The sequence below is a fragment of the Lissotriton helveticus genome, chromosome 5_1 (genome assembly GCF_964261635.1).
Source record: "Lissotriton helveticus chromosome 5_1, aLisHel1.1, whole genome shotgun sequence".
Classification (NCBI taxonomy): domain Eukaryota; kingdom Metazoa; phylum Chordata; class Amphibia; order Caudata; family Salamandridae; genus Lissotriton; species Lissotriton helveticus.
Window position 1 is genome coordinate 512552527 of NC_136065.1, and position 16950 is coordinate 512569476.

At 47.3% G+C, this 16950-nt stretch overlaps 1 protein-coding gene across 2 annotated transcripts in view; it reads left to right on the top strand.

Moving 5' to 3' along the window:
* CROCC (ciliary rootlet coiled-coil, rootletin) overlaps positions 1-16950 on the top strand; it is a 574059-nt gene that overhangs the window by 423432 nt on the left and 133677 nt on the right. For both annotated transcript variants that reach the window (XM_078642848.1, XM_078642849.1), the window contains one exon: positions 9188-9403. In XM_078642848.1, coding sequence (XP_078498974.1) covers positions 9188-9403 — 216 coding nt within the window. The remainder of the gene's footprint in view (positions 1-9187; positions 9404-16950) is intronic.

Sequence of the window (16950 nt, forward strand, 5' to 3'; positions counted from 1 at the left end):
TTCTAGGAACGCATATATGTGACTTTGAAGCGTGGCTAGGTTAAACCTTGCGCAAAACCAATATTTTAGTCGGGGTGTAAAAGAGTATCTTAAAGGGTGCTCCAGGGAACCAAGAGGAAACTGCCACCTACGTCCCAATAATCCTCTGTTACTGAAAGTACACAGAAGATAGACAAAAAACAGAATATCGTTCCCGAGCAAGAGACAAGTAAACAATCAATATTAAATTATTAAAGCGTATGTGATTGAGTTTGCAGAAATATAGGCGAAATTAACTGAACGTGCGTTTTAATCAAGTGTACTTGATTCTCAGACTGTGTGCAGTGCTTCAGGGACTTGTTGAATTGTGTATGATGTGCGTCTGTCCATCTGAATTTCTCTGTCGTAATGTGTCAGTTTCTCTAGAAAGTGCATCTGCGCCCAACTGATATTGTGGTATTTTTTATTCCCTAATATTATACTATGATGTGTGCCTGCCTTCCAGTGCCCCCAGATATGTGCATCCTTTTTTGTGTGTTTGCCTCTTTTTTTAGCCTGTGTGCCTGAACATGAGTTTTTGCATATCTAGCCTTGGTACCTATGTCTATTCTCTACCGTCTCTGTACAGACGTGTTTTATGCTTGCAATCATGTTCGCGGGCCTCTCTATTTTTGTGCACCTCTTTACATGTACACATGGAAATTTAGTAAATGTGTAGGTTCTTGTCTCCTCGCCACATTTGGTTATGTCTGAACCCAGCAGCGTGCCCCGTTCTCCTTCCCACCGGGAGTCGCCATGTCTGGTTTGCTGTTGTGTCTGCCCGCGTTGGCCCGCCGCCATCCCTTAGATTAGAACAAAGCTGGGCGGCTGCCAGGCCTCAGCGGTCTCGTGCTGCGGCCTGCTGACATAGCAGCTTACAGCATTCCGCGCACCCGCGGGACGCCATTACAGGCCTGAGTCATTAGGGGTTCCAGAAGGGGGGTTACCTGGCTCGAGACGTTCCAGAGAGTATGAGTTTAAAACAGCAGATGCGTGTTTTTTTAGTTAGTTTTCTTACAACTTTGTAGCGCTGCATAGTCCAGACTGCACTAGGATCAAAGCATCAAAAGTGTGGTGACCCGCGAGAATGAACATATAAGTTAGGACCAGCCTCACACCGGCAAAAAAGATAAAGTCCTGTGTACCGTCTCTGTAAATGCGTCTTGGAAGGGTCGGTATTTCTGTTCCTCTCCTAAAGACGGAAGTGAGGCTTAGAAATACCCCAAATAACCGAGGAGACGATAATTTACCATTGGAGCTTCAGTCCTCGAATGTTTGGGGAAAGCGTTTGTTTCTGAACGTTGCATATTTTTTGGGGCAAACGGGGGTTAAGAATACACGCATGTCAGTTCGTGAAATACATATTCATCTCGTTTACTGTAGGGCATATCCCCATCCTCTGACATTATCCATGTACTAAACAGAGTAACAAGCATTGGCAAAGCCAATAGTTCTGGCTTTAAACGAAAATTGTATTGTAATGTGAAGCATTACAAGTAAATATCTTAGGATAAATATGTATTTGTGTAGAACGGGGTTGGACTGGTAAAGCGGGCACAATAGCAATGGGTGATGGGCCGGTATGTGAGTTGCAGCTGTAGGACGCTTTTTTGGGCATCATGGTGGCCTATTTGAGCCACCACGCTGTGCTGGTCTGCACCCATTGGGGGCCTGAGCGGCATTTCTGGAGGCAGATGTACCTCTGTTACCTCTGTTTTGCCAACAGGGCCGAGATGTCAATCCCAGTCTCTTTCTGGGCTGGCCCATTAATGCAGATTGAGCTGGGTCAGGGGGCCTGAGCAGAAGTGACTTTACTTTTAATCAGGTGTGGTTCACCATTGTGAACTAATCCATGCACAAAGAGTCCTGGCAACATTTGCATTTTTTATTTTAAAATCTCAGTGAAGTTGAAAAAACACGCCTCTTTTAGAGAACTCCCCCCCCCCCCTTTATAAAACTAAAACACGGAAGCAGTGTTTTGCAAAAAAGACACAACCCTCAAATAGGGGCCACTTTTTTAGGGTTCCCAGGCCAAATTTTGATCACAATCCAACCCTGGTGTAGAAGCAAGGAACTGTAAAATAATATTGGTGTAAGTTAAAAGGCCAGGTGAAAGTTGCACTGTCAAACCAGACCTAAAAATCCATGTAGGTTAATGACTGCCCTCCTGTCATCTGGGCTGCTGCCAGAGAATAACAACATACATTATCTAGTAATCTAAGACACTTGAATAGCATTTTGGTGTTGTGTGTGCCCCTAAAAGTCCAAATCAGGCAGTTGGATAAATAAGCAAAACGATCACAGCCGTGTGGAGGGCAAGCAATTTTTTGTGGAAGCACACAACTTCCACCCAATCAAAACATGTACTCTTTGCTCTCATCATATGAGTGGAGTCAAAGCCCCTCTCTATAATTGTCTGACGACATCTGCTCTTTCAAGCCAGACCATGAAAACCCTATGCTGCCGTCTACCCACACCCCTTCCCTATTTCAGTGTAAGCCTTATCTGCTGGTCTTCTCAGACAGTGGTCTTAAAAATTCACCACACTCCTTTCTTCCTTGTGTGTATGTGTGGTGATTCATTCAGACCCTGTGCGAGAGAGCTTGCAGTTCACATAACCCACTTTGCACATGAGCATGGGTAAATGCGCAGTTTTTGCTAAATGTGGACGTAGCTTTCTCCACTCTGTGGGAATCTGTGCGAAAAAAGAGATCTAGAGTAGTGTTTCCCAAATTGTGATGAGCCACAAGCCGATTTTCTTTGGTGGGTCCTGTAAGCCCAAGCAATAAATAAAGATACCTTTAAATTCTGTATTTATCTTGTCACATTTGCTGCGCTTCAAAGACAGAGGTCAAATGTCAGCCTATGTTTTCTGACAAATTACTACTTGTGTTTTTTAACATGGGGATTTGTGTTTACAAACTCCTCTCAGTTTTCAGTCAGAGAAAGAAAAGTAAAGTGAATTACTGGACAGTCTTGCAGGTGTACAGAAAGTGTGAAAGGAAAAGCTACAGGACGTCCATTTTTGTAATACACAACAAAGTGTAAGTACCAGTAAACCAACTCTACATATTCAGCACCTAGGAAAGCAAAAAAGAAACACTTTTTTTTTAAATTCTGAAGTGTGATGGAAGCAAAGATTTTAGTAGGATAAAACGAATCAAAACACTAGTTGGTGATGCACGAATAATACATAGTCACCGAAACCTGATTTTCACACAATATCATTTGTGTGCAGTATAGTTGTATTAGTAAAACTGATAGTCAGTGCAATTATAGTGGCCGTTTTAAAAGGTTGTCATTTTAAAAAGTGTGTCTAATAAAGTTTAGGACTGTAATTGCAAACACAACAATGATGGACAGAATGTGGATCAATGTCACACATTCACCCCAGTCCAAAGATCTGGGCCCAAATCCATCGTTTTTCCACTCCACACCTCCCTGGGTTAGACAATGGCGATATGCAAATCAGCGCTGACCCTGTGCCCCATGGGAACAGTCCAGTCCGAACTACAAAAGCCATGTCCTTCCCAGAACGGAATCAAGCATCCGAGGACCGGCCCGGTTTCGAGGTAACACCTCATCAGCCCGGCTAGCTTGACTCCAGTGGTGTGGAGTGCCTGGGACTCACGTCTGAGCATCCCCAGTACACTTAGAGCGGTAATTGCAAACACAACAATGATGGACAGAATGTGGATCAATGTCACACATTCACCCCAGTCCAAAGATCTGGGCCCAAATCCATCGTTTTTCCACTCCACACCACCCTGGGTTAGACAATGGCGATATGCAAATCAGCGCTGACCCTGTGCCCCATGGGAACAGTCCAGTCCGAACTACAAAAGCCATGTCCTTCCCAGAACGGAATCAAGCATCCGAGGACCGGCCCGGTTTCGAGGTAACACCTCTCATCAGCCCGGCTAGCTTGACTCCAGTGGTGTGGAGTGCCTGGGACTCACGTCTGAGCATCCCCAGTACACTTAGAGCGGTAATTGCAAACACAACAATGATGGACAGAATGTGGATCAATGTCACACATTCACCCCAGTCCAAAGATCTGGGCCCAAATCCATCGTTTTTCCACTCCACACCACCCTGGGTTAGACAATGGCGATATGCAAATCAGCGCTGACCCTGTGCCCCATGGGAACAGTCCAGTCCGAACTACAAAAGCCATGTCCTTCCCAGAACGGAATCAAGCATCCGAGGACCGGCCCGGTTTCGAGGTAACACCTCTCATCAGCCCGGCTAGCTTGACTCCAGTGGTGTGGAGTGCCTGGGACTCACGTCTGAGCATCCCCAGTACACTTAGAGCGGTAATTGCAAACACAACAATGATGGACAGAATGTGGATCAATGTCACACATTCACCCCAGTCCAAAGATCTGGGCCCAAATCCATCGTATTTCCACTCCACACCACCCTGGGTTAGACAATGGCGATATGCAAATCAGCGCTGACCCTGTGCCCCATGGGAACAGTCCAGTCCGAACTACAAAAAACATGTCCTTCCCAGAACGGAATCAAGCATCCGAGGACCGGCCCGGTTTCGAGGTAACACCTCATCAGCCCGGCTAGCTTGACTCCAGTGGTGTGGAGTGCCTGGGACTCACGTCTGAGCATCCCCAGTACACTTAGAGCGGTAATTGCAAACACAACAATGATGGACAGAATGTGGATCAATGTCACACATTCACCCCAGTCCAAAGATCTGGGCCCAAATCCATCGTTTTTCCACTCCACACCACCCTGGGTTAGACAATGGCGATATGCAAATCAGCGCTGACCCTGTGCCCCATGGGAACAGTCCAGTCCGAACTACAAAAGCCATGTCCTTCCCAGAACGGAATCAAGCATCCGAGGACCGGCCCGGTTTCGAGGTAACACCTCTCATCAGCCCGGCTAGCTTGACTCCAGTGGTGTGGAGTGCCTGGGACTCACGTCTGAGCATCCCCAGTACACTTAGAGCGGTAATTGCAAACACAACAATGATGGACAGAATGTGGATCAATGTCACACATTCACCCCAGTCCAAAGATCTGGGCCCAAATCCATCGTTTTTCCACTCCACACCACCCTGGGTTAGACAATGGCGATATGCAAATCAGCGCTGACCCTGTGCCCCATGGGAACAGTCCAGTCCGAACTACAAAAGCCATGTCCTTCCCAGAACGGAATCAAGCATCCGAGGACCGGCCCGGTTTCGAGGTAACACCTCTCATCAGCCCGGCTAGCTTGACTCCAGTGGTGTGGAGTGCCTGGGACTCACGTCTGAGCATCCCCGGTACACTTAGAGCGGTAATTGCAAACACAACAATGATGGACAGAATGTGGATCAATGTCACACATTCACCCCAGTCCAAAGATCTGGGCCCAAATCCATCGTTTTTCCACTCCACACCACCCTGGGTTAGACAATGGCGATATGCAAATCAGCGCTGACCCTGTGCCCCATGGGAACAGTCCAGTCCGAACTACAAAAGCCATGTCCTTCCCAGAACGGAATCAAGCATCCGAGGACCGGCCCGGTTTCGAGGTAACACCTCTCATCAGCCCGGCTAGCTTGACTCCAGTGGTGTGGAGTGCCTGGGACTCACGTCTGAGCATCCCCAGTACACTTAGAGCGGTAATTGCAAACACAACAATGATGGACAGAATGTGGATCAATGTCACACATTCACCCCAGTCCAAAGATCTGGGCCCAAATCCATAGTTTTTCCACTCCACACCACCCTGGGTTAGACAATGGCGATATGCAAATCAGCGCTGACCCTGTGCCCCATGGGAACAGTCCAGTCCGAACTACAAAAGCCATGTCCTTCCCAGAACGGAATCAAGCATCCGAGGACCGGCCCGGTTTCGAGGTAACACCTCTCATCAGCCCGGCTAGCTTGACTCCAGTGGTGTGGAGTGCCTGGGACTCACGTCTGAGCATCCCCAGTACACTTAGAGCGGTAATTGCAAACACAACAATGATGGACAGAATGTGGATCAATGTCACACATTCACCCCAGTCCAAAGATCTGGGCCCAAATCCATTGTTTTTCCACTCCACACCACCCTGGGTTAGACAATGGCGATATGCAAATCAGCGCTGACCCTGTGCCCCATGGGAACAGTCCAGTCCGAACTACAAAAGCAATGTCCTTCCTAGAACGGAATCAAGCATCCGAGGACCGGCCCGGTTTCGAGGTAACACCTCTCATCAGCCCGGCTAGCTTGACTCCAGTGGTGTGGAGTGCCTGGGACTCACGTCTGAGCATCCCCAGTACACTTAGAGCCGTAATTGCAAACACAACAATGATGGACAGAATGTGGATCAATGTCACACATTCACCCCAGTCCAAAGATCTGGGCCCAAATCCATCGTTTTTCCACTCCACACCACCCTGGGTTAGACAATGGCGATATGCAAATCAGCGCTGACCCTGTGCCCCATGGGAACAGTCCAGTCCGAACTACAAAAGCCATGTCCTTCCCAGAACGGAATCAAGCATCCGAGGACCGGCCCGGTTTCGAGGTAATACCTCTCATCAGCCCGGCTAGCTTGACTCCAGTGGTGTGGAGTGCCTGGGACTCACGTCTGAGCATCCCCAGTACACTTAGAGCAGTAATTGCAAACACAACAATGATGGACAGAATGAGGATCAATGTCACACATTCACCCCAGTCCAAAGATCTGGGCCCAAATCCATCGTTTTTCCACTCCACACCACCCTGGGTTAGACAATGGCGATATGCAAATCAGCGCTGACCCTGTGCCCCATGGGAACAGTCCAGTCCGAACTACAAAAGCCCATCATTGTTGTGTTTGCAGTTACCGCTCTAAGTGTACTGGGGATGCTCAGACGTGAGTCCCAGGCACTCCACACCACTGGAATCAAGCTAGCCGGGCTGAAGAGAGGTGTTACCTCGAAACCGGGCCGGTCCTCGGATGCTTGTTTCCATTCTGGGAAGGACATGGCTTTTGTAGTTCGGACTGGACTGTTCCCATGGGGCACAGGGTCAGCGCTGATTTGCATATTGCCATTGTCTAACCCAGGGTGGTGTGGAGTGGAAAAACGATGGGTTTGGGCCCAGATCTTTGGACTGGGGTGAATGTGTGACATTGATCCACATTCTGTCCATCATTGTTGTGTTTGCAGTTACCGCTCTAAGTGTACTGGGGATGCTCAGACGTGAGTCCCAGGCACTCCACACCACTGGAATCAAGCTAGCCGGGCTGAAGAGAGGTGTTACCTCGAAACCGGGCCGGTCCTCGGATGCTTGTTTCCATTCTGGGAAGGACATGGCTTTTGTAGTTCGGACTGGACTGTTCCCATGGGGCACAGGGTCAGCGCTGATTTGCATATTGCCATTGTCTAACCCAGGGTGGTGTGGAGTGGAAAAACGATGGATTTGGGCCCAGATCTTTGGTCTGGGGTGAATGTGTGACATTGATCCACATTCTGTCCATCATTGTTGTGTTTGCAGTTACCGCTCTAAGTGTACTGGGGATGCTCAGACGTGAGTCCCAGGCACTCCACACCACTGGAATCAAGCTAGCCGGGCTGAAGAGAGGTGTTACCTCGAAACCGGGCCGGTCCTCGGATGCTTCGTTCCATTCTGGGAAGGACATGGCTTTTGTAGTTCGGACTGGACTGTTCCCATGGGGCACAGGGTCAGCGCTGATTTGCATATTGCCATTGTCTAACCCAGGGTGGTGTGGAGTGGAAAAACGATGGATTTGGGCCCAGATCTTTGGACTGGGGTGAATGTGTGACATTGATCCACATTCTGTCCATCATTGTTGTGTTTGCAGTTACCGCTCTAAGTGTACTGGGGATGCTCAGACGTGAGTCCCAGGCACTCCACACCACTGGAATCAAGCTAGCCGGGCTGAAGAGAGGTGTTACCTCGAAACCGGGCCGGTCCTCGGATGCTTGTTTCCATTCTGGGAAGGACATGGCTTTTGTAGTTCGGACTGGACTGTTCCCATGGGGCACAGGGTCAGCCCTGATTTGCATATTGCCATTGTCTAACCCAGGGTGGTGTGGAGTGGAAAAACGATGGATTTGTGCCCAGATCTTTGGACTGGGGTGAATGTGTGACATTGATCCACATTCTGTCCATCATTGTTGTGTTTGCAGTTACCGCTCTAAGTGTACTGGGGATGCTCAGACGTGAGTCCCAGGCACTCCACACCACTGGAATCAAGCTAGCCGGGCTGAAGAGAGGTGTTACCTCGAAACCGGGCCGGTCCTCGGATGCTTGTTTCCATTCTGGGAAGGACATGGCTTTTGTAGTTCGGACTGGACTGTTCCCATGGGGCACAGGGTCAGCGCTGATTTGCATATTGCCATTGTCTAACCCAGGGTGGTGTGGAGTGGAAAAACGATGGATTTGGGCCCAGATCTTTGGACTGGGGTGAATGTGTGACATTGATCCACATTCTGTCCATCATTGTTGTGTTTGCAGTTACCGCTCTAAGTGTACTGGGGATGCTCAGACGTGAGTCCCAGGCACTCCACACCACTGGAATCAAGCTAGCCGGGCTGAAGAGAGGTGTTACCTCGAAACCGGGCCGGTCCTCGGATGCTTGTTTCCATTCTGGGAAGGACATGGCTTTTGTAGTTCGGACTGGACTGTTCCCATGGGGCACAGGGTCAGCGCTGATTTGCATATTGCCATTGTCTAACCCAGGGTGGTGTGGAGTGGAAAAACGATGGATTTGGGCCCAGATCTTTGGACTGGGGTGAATGTGTGACATTGATCCACATTCTGTCCATCATTGTTGTGTTTGCAGTTACCGTAATAAAGTTTAGGAAGCACTGATGTAGATCATCCCCTTGCAAAAAAAAAAGATGGAAACCTTTCAAGTCACAGAATTTTACCCAGGTCACCTCCCTTATCCCTCTATCCCCTCTTCACTAAATGAAAACTTTTGAACACCGATGAATCCCGCCTATTTTATTCCTGACAAACGAGAGAGAGGACGAGAAAGGGAAATAGTACACATATTTTAAATTATTTGTGATTAGACCCAGAATAACATGAACCCGGGGGTGGACAAGAGACAGGAAACAGTCCACCTTTGGTTTGTGGATTTTGGGTACTCAGACTCATTTAATTATTTTAAGCTTTAACCTCTCCCTTTTATTACAAAAAATATCTTCTCCTTATTCCTCAGGAGAAGATTGGAAAAATGAAATCCAATGAGACCAAGCTGGAAGGTGACAAACGCCGCTTGAAGGAGATCCTGGACGCATCAGAGAGCCGCTGCACGCGGCTCGAGCTAGCCCGGCGTGCCCTGGAGGGAGAATTGCAGCGCACCCGGCTAGTGCTTAATGATCGCGAGACAGAGGTGCAGGCTTTGCAAGATCGCATTGACACGCTACAGAAACAGGTATTTGTACTGGCCCTCGGTTCTTATGTGTTGATTGGGAATCATTTATCCCTATCAAGTCTTCCAGGATTTATGCATTGTTTCTGTCTGTAGTTCTCTGTGCTGATAAAGCTTGGGATCATGGGAGTGTCTGTGTAAAGTAAACTGGTAAATGGGCTGACTTCATGGGACTGGAGATCCTTAGTTGCCATAAAATATTGTGCTTCTGTATCTTACACAACAATATTCCTTTTTTTCCCCGCTGTTCATTTCTTCTGTACCTATTCTGTCATTTCACTAATATCACTAGAACGTAAGTCAGATTGCTCTAAGTAAAAGTGACCTCTGTGCACAGACAAGGATTCACCACAGTGGAGATAAATGTTGCAGCAGATACACGGAAATAGTACTTCACCTCGGTAAGAAGGTGTAGTAGCCACAGAGACATACTTGTGTAAAAAGTAAAAACTTGACAATGGGAGGTGAAATAGACACACAAAAAACACTTCACCCTACCAGGAGTGTTGCCTGCATATAGAAGCATATTTGCGGAGGAAGGATTCAACTGCTAGTTTACTACAAGTTAGTCACCAACAGCTAAACCTCTACAAAGTGAATGGTCAATTCGAAGTGGAAATTTCAGGGGAGCTTCGGGCTTACCCTGTAGCCAAGAAGAAAATGTCTAGTGGTCCTCATCACAACCCGCCACCTTCATGTTCACCATCCCCAGCTCAGTCTATACACACATACTCAGACCAGGACCCATCTACAGATCAGGTAGACCAGCATGGAGACACAATGCCCACTGATTATGGAGGTGGCCTATGTTTTGGCTACGATGTAGACCCTCAAGATGACTCCTCTTCGGGGCCATACCTAGTCAAACCATCTTTGCAGATGACACAACCTCATACCATATGGTCTTCCAATGAGCAGCAGTTTATCATCAGTTCTCCATGTGGTAGAAAATGAGGATGACATCCTTGTAGAGGCCCTCTCAAAGATTGAGCAGTCCATCCAGTGCTTGCCAATGCTAAAAGGCATGCTCAGATTCTTCCTAATAATTTTAGGGATCCAGGCACGGCACGTCTGATCAAACTTATGATAGAGAAAAAATACAAGGCGATTACGCAAAAAAAAACCTTCTTCATTTGCAGATATTTTCTATCCTATTCACTTGTAGTCCACACAGCAAGAAAAGGGGCGTTCATCCAAGGCATAAGAGACCTTCCTCCCCTTGTAAAGACATAAGGAGAACCAATAGCTGTGGGTTGTGTAAAACAGTGGCAAATCAACCAATTAGTTGGCCAGCTTTCCACATACAATAGGCATCAATGAGCAAAAATTAAGGAGATTATCAAGCACCTGCCTGATGCTTACAAAAAGTAAGAGAAAGAGATTGTTCAAGGGAGCAAAATAATTTCAAATGAAACCATCGCATGTGCCCTTAACACTGTTGATACTGCTTCCCAGGAAACCAACAGAAGCATCCTACTTCACCAACAAAGCTGGCTTAAAGTGTATGGATTCGGGCCAGAGGTGCAAAAGCACCTCATTAGCTTTCCCATCAATGGTAAAAAAACTCTTTAGGCCGCAAGTCAATTCTATGCTGGATTTAGTTTTTTTATTAAAAAAGAACATCGACCTGTCAAATGCCTTGGTGGCTCTTCAAAACTAGCCACCAAAGTTAGGGTTCCACCGGCAATAAGTGTGGGCTGATTCTAAAACAGCAGACCCCTCTCAACGTGTCCAGTACCAGCTATAGCATCCAGTTCAGGAAGATTAAACATCCAAGCTCTACTCCCAAGGCAGATTCAGCGGCAACAACTGCAGTAAGGTTAGAGGAGCCTACACAGCCTCAGCTGCCTCTAAGGAATGACATTGTACATCCCTGGACCACTCAACACCTTTCGCTGGACAAATCATGTTCTCTCTTCCCCAGCCGACTACTGTATAGAATTCCATACCAACAATCCCAGTACATCACTATGCAGGCACAGCAGCCACACTGTACAACACAATGTAAACCCTTCAGTGCCCACAATATACTAAATCGAGTACCCTAATAAAGGTAATAAATATATAATTTCAATTAACCTACTTAAATCATTGAAGTAAACGATACAAACAGTTAATTAGTAATTGTACAAAAATAATTTTATTCCACATATTTCATCTAAAATACATCATCATATTTATCAAAGTAATTTCTGTTTACACCTACAAACCCCGACACCAAAATCCTACTTATAATGAGGCCATTCAGTCCAGAAAAATAGAAAATGTAAAACAACGTCCCTGTTGTACACCATCAGTCCCGGAGATAAGGAGGAGGTCCCAACACATTTTCAATTCCGCCTTTCAAGGCAATCAAAAGTGAACAGCTAAAAATGTGGAAGCATGTTTCAGTGGTTCATCGTCCATGTATATTCCACCTTCATTGGGACCAGAGGTTAAATAAACTGTAAAAATAGAGAAATCTTGAATCATTCAACACAACATGAAGGGGCTACTGATAGAGCTATGGAGTGTAGAAAAGAGTCATGGATTCCACAATAACAGATCAGTCATAACATCACAGTGAAAAGATTCATCTGCAGCGAAAAAGTTCAACCATGGCTGCCACACTATCAGTGATGATACAAATGTTAGTAGTGCCAGAGAGTGCCTGAAAGAAAAGGTATAAAGTGAAAGTGGCAATACATAAAGGAGGCAGAATAGTCCTTCCTCAATGATAGGTAAGGATGTTCTTAGCAGCAACATTCAAGAGAAATGGGCAAAAAGAATGAGCCATCCAAATATTTGAAAAAGAAACACTCCAGTGGGAGTCTAACATTGAATCAAGGTGGAAATGACACAAACCTTTGGGTTTCACTCTACCAACTGCGACGGTCTGGACTTAAGAGGCTGGGTCGATGCCTTTTAAGACCCCATCCAAGGGCACAAACTGCCCCCCACTTCAACACCCTCCTTGCACCAAAAAACTGCGATTTGCATTGAAATCACCATCACATCGGTCCAGTGACTCTGAGAAGCTGATCTCTGAGCTGAAGTTAATGCCAAAAGCTACTCAGCAACTGCCATCGAAGGGCATGCCAAAGCACCCTCCTATGCTGAAGTCAGACACCACAGGGGGTAAATCTTTAGGAATCGCAGGTATTCGGCTGCAGCCCTATCCTATTATTATTACTGCCACTCACACCTGCTCCACAGGCACCACTACCCCAGCACTCGACTCATCCTGTGCTCACAACACTGACTAAGAACAGGGAAGCTCTTTCTACAAACCGGACCTCTATGATGAGCCCTATGAACTGTGGGAGTGAGATGATCTTAGGAAGTCTATGTGGTAGTCCCCCCCCCCCTGGACGACCCAAATCTAGAGCCTTACCCAGTCAAGCCATCCTCACAACATGATTCTACTGCATACCATGCAGCAATAAAAGGGCTGCACAACATAATCAGGCAAAACTACACACAGTGGAGCACCACTTCCTTTCCGAAACCCAGGCTAAAAAAAGAGTGTTTAGTTATATTACCCCCCCCATGTTCAATGGGGTGCTGAAGTCTGCCACCAACAGCTTTAAAGAGCCAGTGAAAGCCAGGGTGGTTACTACCTGTGTGGAAAAAATATAAGCTTGTCCTAGAAAATTTGGCTTATATTTCTCAACTGACAGTTCCTGATTCCTTTGTTCTGCACGTTGCGTAAAAGGGCTTCTGCACAGGGCACAGGAGATGCCCCTCTGCCTGACTCAAGATCATAGGAAAGAGATTAGTTCTTGAGGCAGCCACACAATGGCGCATGCTAATTCACTAGGCCTCCTTTCCAGGTATCACCAGTACCACTCTGAAGAGATGGAGGAGCTAGTAAAGTACCTGCCAGAGGCCCATCATAAAAGAGGACAAGAGTTGGTTGCTGAGGGAAAGACCTTCAGCAATGGTAATGTCAGATAGGGCCTAGACATGCAGCCAAGAGGGGTATTGATACCAGCATCAGGTCTGGCAGGCATGCCTGTATCAGGGTGTCAGGGTTTAGGCCTGAGGTGCAGCAGCACCTCTTGAGCGTCCATTTTGATGGTGAACACCTGTTCTGAATCCATGTCGACCATGTGCTTAAAAAATAAAAAAAGAACATTGTCATCGCCTTATCCATGGGCGCCCTCCAACCTTCCAGTCCGAAAACTGCTTTTCATAAGCTGCAAAGTAGGGAAGGTACAAAACAGGGGGTCTGGTCAGAAATCTCCATACCAACAGTGCCATCAGTCTTTTCAGTATCCCTAGCATCCTAAAATCTTCCAGAGAGGGGACTATAGGAGAAATGGGTATGGGAAAGACAGAGGTGGCTCTGCAAGGGTCTCCTCCACTTGAAACAGTGACTCCTTTACCCCCGACCACATGACGCCTGTTGAGGGAAGGCTGAGGCACTTCCTAGCGCAGTGGGAAAACATAATTTCAGATGAATGGGTCCTCTTCTACAAAAGGGCTCAATAGAACCAGTACCTGCACACCAGAGCTTCACAGAGGTCTATTCCCTGTACTTTTTAATAACTAAAAGGATGGCTTCCTCAAGTTGATTCTTGACCTCAGTCCATTGAACAGTTTCATCCTCTCTGAACCCTTTAATATGGGTTCTCTACAAGATGACATCAAGCTGCTAGGGTAATTTTGAATCTAAAAGACAAGTACTTTCATAATCTGATCTAACAAGCCCATTACCAATACCTTTGATTCATGGTAAGTGGATGACATTACCAGTTCAAGGTGTTATCCTTCAGAGTCACCACCGCTCATTGGGTGTTTACAAAGTACTTAGTGGTGGTTGCAGTGTACCTATGCCCAAACCAAATACATGTCTTTCCCTACTTAGACGACTGGCTGATCAAGAATAACAGCAAATGACAAGGTATAGCACACACACAAACAGCAGTGTCTCTGCTTCATAGCCTTTCAGCATTAGTGCAAGGAAATTGCATCTTCAGCCATGGCAGATTCAGCTTTTCCTTGTCTCAGTCCTGAATGCAGTGATAAGCAAACCATACCTCATCTAACAGAGGGTTATAGCATTCCATCAGCTGCTGGCTCTTTTTCAGACACACCTTCCCATTAGTGTTCAAACTATCATGGAACTTTTGAGAATGATGGTTTCAGGCATAGCAATCGTACCATATGCCAGGATGCACATTTGCCTGCTACAAGAATGCCTCTGAAGGTAGTGAACACAAGCAGAATGGTATCAGGAGGATCTAGTGTTGGTAACAGCAATGTCCCAGCTCTGTTGGCTTTGGTGTAACAGCAATAAACTGTTTCACAACAGGACCTTTCTGGACCCCTTCCTCAGGTGACCCTAACCATAGATGTCCCTTGTCATAACCCCTTTCAGAGGGCCATAAAGCACATGGGTTACTCGGCCCAACCGTGGTGGTTGAGGCCTTTTACTCCTGATGTCCTGGGGCGGACCTGCTGTGGATCCTGAGCAACTGGGCCAAATACCTCTCTGTGCTTGGCTCTCAGTGGTAGCTGTGGACAAGCAGTCAAATGCTCCCCTGGGGGGAGTCGATTCAGATGTGTGAACACAATTCATGAATTAAAGAGCGCACAGCAGTTCAATAAATCAATGTCCAGTCAAATATTTTTTTATAACAAAATGAGTATTTTATTTGTAACTCTTCACATTCAAAGGCAGATTACGACATTTATAGACATCACATGCACCCTTGAGTTCGGGGCTCTAGTGTTTCACTGGCTGATCCCTGTCTCACCCGCTCCTTGCTGTTTGGTCAGTGTTATTCCCCTTTCACTGGTGGCTGCATCAAGGGATTGGTAACTAGTAGCCCTAAACTCAAGAGTATACTCTAACTCTTCGAAATTAGTAAAAAGTGTCTTGGCAGCACAGCCCTCTTAGCAGCGAGTCCCCTGGAGCCCAGTAGAGTCGTTACCAGTCTTACCTGCTCCAGCAGAGAGGTAGCGTGCAGCGTCTCAGCGAATGCCCTGTCTCCAGGCACTCACAAGGCCCCAGTCCTGTTCGGTGAGTCGGCACAGCAGCACTCTTCAAGCTCAGGCTATCCTCTGTGACTATGTGGTAGTCTCCAGCAGGAATCAGAGGTGTTCCCATGCTCCTCCTGCATTGTAGGTTCTGTGCTCCCCCCTCCCATGGTTGATTCCGACGGGTCTGACCTGGGTCCCAGTGAGATATTGATGCGCCCACGGTGACCTTACTCAGTCCACAGGGTCAGGTCAAGTACAGTCCTTGATGCTGTGTGTGACCTACTGGCCATCACTGCTTCACAGTTCTCGGATTTGGCCCTCACCTCACAGCACGATTATTTTTGGAAGCCCCTCCTGGCAAACGGGGGTTGCCACACCACTGCCACCTAGACGCCAGCCCTCACTTCACTATAGCGTGTAACACAGTGGCCCCTTCTGGCACATGGGATCGCCGCTATACTCCCGCACAGGATTTGGCCCTTGTTATCAGACAGTAAGTTCAACAGCGGCCCCTCCAGGCATACAGGTAACTGCAATGGTACCACACCGGCTTTGCTCTCATCACGCACCATGCTTTTCACGGCGCCCTTTCCTGGCATACTCGGGTCACCGACTTGAATCTGTACATGGGCAACGACTCATTCAGTGCAGCAGCCATCTCCTCACACCTTGCTCCGGGAGTCCACTTGATAGGTTTCCCCACTGGACCTCACTCCTTCCAGCACTGTCCTCTCCCTCACAAGGCACACTGGCCTTGGCAGGTGCTGGTGCTCCAGGCTCCAGAGCAGGTAGTCTTGGTTTCCTTGGATGATGTCCCCTCACTCAAAAGGAAGGCTAGCAGGCCTTGGCCCCCAGTTCTGGTCATAGGTAAAAGTCTTGCAAAGTGTTCTCTGCTCACCCATTAGGCAGATGATAATTTTTGGGGTCTCAACCTCCCCTTCTTATAGTCCATTTAAAGACACCTAATGTGATTTAGGTCTGGGTCTATGAAGTTTTATGTTGGGGTTCTGCTTCTTTTGAAGTGCATACATTCCCTCTCCCTCTTGAAAGGCCTTCCGTCACGGAAGGCGAAACTCCAAATCTGATAGTCCCACAATATAGGCCATGGAAGTGACTAGAGTTCACACCTGGATGTCAGCCACAGCGATATGTGCATCAAACCGTTAATCCTGGACTCCCAGCCCTACTTTTTATGGTTCCCTGATCATCCCCATCTCTTTCCTGAGATCTGTCCAGGCCCTTTCCTTGTGATCTATCACTGAATCAAAGAGCACCCGTTGGAATACAGCAATACAGAAATCTGTCTGGGGGAGTCCTCTACTTCTCATGTCATCATCAGGCAGTCCTGGGCTTCCTTGCATGGAACTGTGGAAAAGTAAATTTTGCCATGTTCTGTGTCCCTACGCCTCATCCATCATATGTTATGTGTGCATGACCAATATGCATATGTTATTCCCCATGTCCGATTAATGACGCAATTCCAGTTGTGTCCACCTTTAGTATGCTAGTTTCCAGTCCTCGTGAATACTACGAATATCAGGCCTATGTAAAGCTACGTTGCCACGTTTCCCAGTGTGCACGTT